The 7,027-nt window shown below is 49.3% G+C and overlaps 1 protein-coding gene across 1 annotated transcript in view; it reads right to left on the reverse strand.

Moving 5' to 3' along the window:
- Positions 1-6,413, reverse strand: part of Nfkbiz (NFKB inhibitor zeta) — a 9,707-nt gene extending 3,294 nt beyond the window's left edge. Inside the window, exons 1-9 of the mRNA XM_021209300.1 lie at positions 6,043-6,413; positions 3,859-3,998; positions 3,265-3,295; positions 3,020-3,123; positions 2,004-2,827; positions 1,288-1,393; positions 787-933; positions 531-594; positions 122-291 (exon numbers count right to left, since the gene is read on the reverse strand). Of these exons, the coding sequence (XP_021064959.1) occupies positions 122-291; positions 531-594; positions 787-933; positions 1,288-1,393; positions 2,004-2,827; positions 3,020-3,123; positions 3,265-3,295; positions 3,859-3,998; positions 6,043-6,328 (1,872 nt within the window). The 5' untranslated portion in view covers positions 6,329-6,413. The remainder of the gene's footprint in view (positions 1-121; positions 292-530; positions 595-786; positions 934-1,287; positions 1,394-2,003; positions 2,828-3,019; positions 3,124-3,264; positions 3,296-3,858; positions 3,999-6,042) is intronic.
- Between the last annotated feature and the right edge of the window lie 614 nt (positions 6,414-7,027).

The raw sequence follows: 7,027 nt of genomic DNA on the forward strand, positions 1-7,027 counted from the left end.
GGGGGGGGGGGGGGGGGGGGGGGGGTGTTAATCTGTGCTTGCAAGCCAGGCCTCTGCCACGCCCATGGTTCTCCGCCACGCCTACTTCCTCCCAGCCCTCTACCGTCCACTGTGATGTTACCTTTGCCTCCACTGTGGCTCCCATCTGAATCAGACACTTAATGGTGTCCACCAGGCTCTTATTCCTTAGTAAGAGATCCTGCACTTCGGGCGAATGAGGCTGCCGATTCCTCTGCAGTTCATGCACTACCGCATTGTGAGCCACGACCGCGCAATGGAGGGGAGTCAGGCCTAGGAAAGGGGGTACAAGGAAGTCAGGCATCCGGCCAAGTCTTTTGGACCCTGTAATTATCCTTAGGATGGTTCCTCGGAATGGGTTCCATAAAACCTAGTAAGATAATCCGCATATACCTAGGCAGTTTTACTTGTAGAACAACTAGCTTTATTTTCTTTCTGACTTAGGACAGATTAGATTTCATGCACCCCACTTTCCATGCGGTTCTTTAGCCAATAAAGTATCGGCCTCTTACCATCATAGTTCGTTGCCTCAAGATCCACAAACTGATTGCTCCTCACCGCTCCCTTCTGGATGGCCTGCAAGGTTTTAAAATACACGCCTGTTATCCAAAGGTGGGGTAGACAAACAGCCATCTACTATTGGGCTAAGGGATAAATAAATCAACTCAAAGCATTATTGTTTTAACAAGCAGCCTACAGGAAGCGTCTCAGATCCAAGACCCACGTCTTTGGTGCTTCAATAAGTCTGCTTTCTGGCCTCTTTCTTACCTGGAGCACCTGGGAGTGGCCCTTCTCCGCACAGACGTGCAGAGGTGTCCTTCCCCAGCAGTCCGTGGTGTTCACCTGGGCACCAAGGTTCACCAGATCTTGCACAATGAGGTGCTGATTGGCGGCTACCGCCACCTGAAAGGCACTCTGTGGACATATTGGGAGAAGATGGTTTTTAAGCCTGTAACGCTATCATAACCAGGAATACGAAACTAAACTGTGGCTGAGAGGAATGTCCACACAAAGAAAATAAACCCTGTTAATAAGCAACCAAACACAGCAAGACGAGGAAACTAAAATAAGCTTAGGGTGCGGCTTAATTATACACAATCTTTGGCCAAACAACTACAAAGTTAGCATTAATAACTTCAAGGTTAATGGTGGCAAAAAGTCAATACCTCCAAGTTAATATTAACTGAAGTCTCTTGGTTTGAGACGCTGCACTGGAGACCGGCTACCACTCACTCCAGCGCCCCATCTTAGCCGAGGCAGCACCCTCACCTGTCCATTGTGCTCCTTAATGTCTAGCATGTGAAGAGCGTTCATCTTTCTTGCAAGGACATAGGAGAGCGCTCGCCTCCCTTGGGCAACAGCAATATGGAGAAACCTAGTGAAGAGAGAAAAGAAAGAGGGGAATTGTTTCTGACTTCATTAGGTTGATCAGAGAAAAATTTTCCTTCACCTTTTTTACAAAACACTGATACACTCAAAATGAAACATCACAGAGGAGGAGAAATTTGGCTTTTCTGACATGGTGGTAGTCTACCTGAACTGAAACTGAATAAGGATAAGAAGAATGCTGAACACCAGGCTGAGCATTTCAAAACCTACGTTTTTTTTAATACTGATAAAAATTCTAAGACTGAAAACATTATTGTTTATGTGTCAAGAAATAGAAGCTGAGAGAGTTTAAGTAACTTGCCAAAGCTCTATAGACATTAATTAGTACTGAATAGGATCTAGCCTACTGGTTCACTCCTTATCGATGCCTAGTCATGATCTAACTGTTTCTGCTCTAAAGATATAATCTACATTAGTCTTCAAAGCAGGTTATTCACGGAAAGTACATATTTTTAATTTAAAACAAAAAGTAGTTTCTTTCAAGGGGGGAAAAAAGATAAAAGGAACAGCCTTCCTTGAAATATGAATTATCTATCATCATCATGCCAACTCATAAGGTTCAAGCGTGAAAGGACATAGGATAAAAAGATACTCACGTGTCACCGTCTCCATCCCTAGCGAGAAACTGGTCCTGGGGGATATTTGCCAATTTGCTTTCTTCCTGCTCTACCTGCCACTGAAAAAATGACTTCCCTAGCTGGGTGGTGTTCATCGGGCTTCCCATGATGTTCTGGAGTGACAGGGAGGTGCCCAAAGAATGCGAGCCCGCATCGTGCACCCCGACGGCCTCGCAGGCATTGCTTGGCATCAGGCTGAAGGTCTGCAACTGCGTGTCAGTTTGGGGTGGGACGCTGGTGGGAGCCTGAACGGGAACAGCAAGAGCCTCAGATTCCCCTTGGCCAGTCAGCAGAGACACGAAACTTTGGCTTGTGCAGAACTGTGGCTCTTGAGTATCAAAGAGGTTGGAATCATACTTGGGAGACTGGGACATTCTAGAATAAGGACTGAACTGCAGAGGTGGGTTGTGGGGATAATTCTGTTGATGTTGCTGCTGCGGTGGCAGCGGCGGCTGGGGTGGCGGTGGCGGTGGCGGCTGCTGCATGTTCTGTGTTTGTGGTGAATACTGGTACATTGACGCCTGGTCCATCATCTGTGGAGAGCCACTGACTTGGAACGGTTGGTATTTCTGAGGTGGCGAGAAGGCCTGGCCTCCATGGAAATCCTGGCACTGGTCTCTTGGGGAGTTCTGGGGAACTGCGGGGCTCATCCAGCTAACCTGGACAGTGTTTAGTGAAACTGGGTTGCACTCATTCTTGATGTTTATAATATTCTGAAGCAGGGCAGCACTACTATCCAGCTTGGATTCGCTGTGGCGAACATCTTCCATGCTCTCCCCAGGTGTAGGCGTTTGCGGTGACGTCTGGAAAGGGGGGAAAGCAGCTCTTATAATGACTTCCTTTAAAAGAACTCCAAAAGCTAGGGGGTAGGCTCAGTGCTAGGCACAGGACTCGGCTTCAAACCCAAGGAGCTGTTTTGTTTTGTGTTTTAAATAGCAACAATATCCCAGAAATAGTTCTACAGAGCGTTCAGAGGAAAACAGGGAAACGCTTACCACGAAGTGAGAAGGCAACAGAGCTGGCCTCTTGCAAACTGGTCCATCAGACAGAGGATCCGGTCCCTTTCTTTTCCCCACTGCAGACACTGCACTCTTCAGGTCTGTTCCCAAAGACAGAGGGTGCAATCTGTCATCGTTCCAACCTGACAAATTCCAATTCTATTCCCCCACGGAATCATTTCACTCAAAAAGGACCCGGTAAGATGAAGGAAAAAAAAAAAAAAAATAGATGGAGCTCTTACCTGTCAGTTGCTCAATGTTCACGCTCTGTGTCTGCAAGGGAAAGATTCCAGTTTAGTATATACAACATGGTTTCTCACTCGGTGAAGATCTGTCTCTCCTACCCTCTCTACAGAACACCATAAGCCTCTGGGGAAATAAATCCTGACAGAATGCTACCTCCATTTTCATTCTCATTCTCATTCATATTCATTCATATTCTCTCTCTCTCTCTCTCTCTCTCTCTCTCTCTCTCTCTCCTCCCAGCCCCCCTCCTTCTCTGTTTTCACTTTAGCCTAGTCAATCCTGGTCAGGATGAAATAAGTAAGACCATCTGATTCATTCCTCTCTCATCAAAGTGTTCTCTGTGTACTGAACCCTATGAATCCCATTGTCCTCAAACTGCTTTCTTTTGTTGGCTCCTTAAATTTCTCGGACACACGTGGCACTGAGCCAAGGGCAGGGAGCCCAGCGTACACAGATATATATCTCCTGTCCTAGGAACTTGGTCACCTATGAAAGACTACAAGGGACTTACTGGACCTAAGTTAGAAAACTACAATAACCTTCACAGAGTAGTCTCCCACCCACTCGAGACAAAGAACAGATGCCGCCACCTTAAACTCATCCACGGGTTGGCCAGAAGCCTTCTGTTTGTTACTTCGGATGTGTAGCAGGAGCTCCTTCACCGAGTTCTTCACGCGTACACCTTGAAAGGGGCCTCTCTGCTGCCTGCCAACCCCCATGTGGGGCTCAACTGTTCAGAAGGAAAGGACAAGTGTCAATTACATCTCTTCACAGACATGAATCCCGACACAGCACCCCCCAAAGACTGCAGCCTGGTGGATAAAGCCCTCACACGGCGGATTGCAAAGCCTTTCCCGTGCTCAAAGCCTTTCCAACATCCTAGGCCAATGGGTTCCCACAATCTGTATCCAGTACTTCTCAAGGGACCTGTGTTGACTGATCCTCCAACCAGGCACCCTAAGGAATTAAAGCACTATCAAATGTGGCAGAAGATCCTTAGGCCCAACAAAGAAAGCCTCTCTGTCAGTACTATTGACTCATGAAATAGGAACAGAGCTTTTGCCAAGATCGGAGACTTATATATGATTATTCTTGACTTTGAGAAATCCTTGGAGCAGAATGAGGCATTTGTAGTTTTAAAAACAAGGTCTTTTATGTTCATATAGGAATTATAAAGTACCTTTATGCCATTCACCTAACTTCCTCTAAAGATCTCAAGGCACCAAGGCGAACTTTAAGTCAGCAATAGGGACTTAAGATTTCTTAGTATTTCCTTAATTTGTGCCAAGAAAGCTGCTTAAATTCACTTAGCACATTTCCACATACACACAGGATTTCCCCCTCACTTACGTACATGGGCGTTCTAAGTAAAACGGAAACAGGCCTGTTCACCTTAGAACTTCTGAAGGAAGTTTAGAATTTACTGAGTGCAGTATTCCACTCCTAGCCACAACTATGGAATAAGCTCTTGTGCATAAATTGAACATATTTAGAAGACAAACAGGAAAACAAACAGAGAACAAAGCATAATTTGGCTATCTATGCCACAAGTGTGACATAGAGACAGGGATGGGGCAAAGAAAAAACGATCAAATAGCCTTTGGATTCAAGTTCAGGAATTTCCACAAACACCCCAATGGCCAGAATCTAACAGCACTCCTCTGGAATGACAAGCGTTAAAACTTCCATGCCCACGTCATAGGGAGAAGAAAATGCAGTTTCAGGAATCCCCCACGGCTTGTGTGGTAAACCAAGAACTAGAAACAATCAATAGGTTCAGCCAGCTGTCGTAGGCCCATGGGCCTATGGACTTCAGAAAGGACTGTCAAAGCATGCACACCTCGCTTTTCAGGTAGCTGTGGGCAACACTGTGGCTTAAGGCACAGTGTTTTAAATCAAAAAGAACTTTTTAAAAAAAAAGACAACCAAAGTTTGTGAGTAGGCAGCGGTAGGGAGCAGCAAGGGGTCATTCTTTAAAATAATTGCGATGAAAAGCTCCAACAACTGAGAAAATTTAGGCGGTGTTTAAATCTACCCACAGCTGCATCCTGTCCCCCCCCCCCAAATTATGCAACTCGGTTCGTGAAGAAAGGAAACCATGCAACCCGCAGCTAAAGGAAGGGCCTCGTTAGATGTAACTTTTCCATTCTCAAGCACACAGAGAAAAATCAGAATTCTGAGCAGGCCTCTGAAACGCCAACATCGTAAACTAAGCGCAGAACCCTAAATCACTTTCCCGAACCCGGCTTTCCTCTACGTCCTGATAAGTGGGTTTTCTTTGATTCATCCCTACAAATAGATTAGGAATACGGGTGGCTTAAATCCAGTTCCCGACGTTTTATCCTCTGCCACTGCTTCTCACTGAATTACAAGAAGTAAACTACATTTCTGTCCATCAGCCCCAAAAATCTCATAGTAGTGTAATTATTTCTCAGAGGTTCTTGAGTTCGGGGTCGGGGGAGAAGTGAAAAGGGAAACGGTTATGAGATGATAGAAAAGAGAATCCGAGGCTCTCAAGTTCTTTTCCCAGGAAGCCAGCGCGCTAGCCATCAGGGTCCCTTAGGCGCTGGACTCCGCAGAGGTCTAGGCAAGGACAACGTGCCAGAATCAGGACAAGGCATCTAGTCACTCATGACTACTCGTGTCTGACCCGCCGCTAAGGAAGTCACAGGGGCCGCTTAACGTCTCGACTATGGGGGTTGGGGATAGTTCCTTCTCATCCTCCCAGCGTGTGAACCCCGAATAGAGGGGCAAGGAATCCCGCGGGTGGGTACCTTGAGGGCGCTCGGCGCGGGCGCCACCTCTGGGACGGGACTCCACGGCCCCGCAGGAGGACACGGAGGAAGTGGAGGAGAAATCGGAGGAGTCGGAGCCGGGCGAGCCGGGCGCGGAGGGCACGGCGGACAGGTAGCCGGTGTCGCCGGCGCCGGGGGCGGAAGGAGGCGAGGCGCCGTAGAAGTAAGCCAGGTTGAGCGGGCTGGTCATGAGGCCGCAGTCGCCGGCCGCGTCCAGCAGCCCCTCTCCGCCGCGGCTGTCGTCCAGAAGCTTGTCCACGATCATGCTCCCAGGCTAGGCGCTCGGGGTCCCCAGACACCTGCGCCACCGGATGGCTACGCGGTTGGCTGCGGCAGAGCGACTTGTACGTGCGCGCCCGGAGGCGGCCGGGCTTTTTAATGACTGACCTCCCACCTCGGCGCTCCGCCCGCCCGATGAGGCTGCGCCTTGGCTGCCTCCCGCCCCGCCTCCGGATGCGTCTAGTTTCCAGTAAAATGCCCGGGATGAGGCAATGTGCCCTCCGCCCTCGCCCCGCCCCGCCCGGCCGGTTGTTTTCCGGCGGTTCACCTGGAAACCCCGGCTAGCACCCGCACCCCGAACCCCCGTCGGGGCCAGCTCCAAGCCTCCCCGGTTGGCCTGCGCTTGGCGCACCGCATCCCCAAGGGCCCGGGGTCCGCGGCAAGCGCTGTCAGTGCAGGGGCTGCAATGCCCGGAGGCGAGCGGGAGCCCCGGGCTGCTGCGAGAACAGGTCCGCCCAGTTCGGGGAGTGGGAAGCCAGAGCGGTGCTGCGGAGTTCAGTCTCCTCCCTTGCCTCCCAACATTTAGCCCGCCTCCAAATCTGGAAGCGGTTGCCCGGGGACTTTCGGGCCTGGACTCAATTTCAGAGCGCTTGCAGTTTTTCTAACCTCATATCTGGGCCATAAGTAATCATTTTTTTAGGTACAGTATTAGAATAAACAGCAATGACCACCCTTTCGTATCCTT

This window comes from Mus pahari, chromosome 12, assembly GCF_900095145.1.
Source record: "Mus pahari chromosome 12, PAHARI_EIJ_v1.1, whole genome shotgun sequence".
In the NCBI taxonomy this organism is placed as follows: Eukaryota; Metazoa; Chordata; class Mammalia; order Rodentia; family Muridae; genus Mus; species Mus pahari.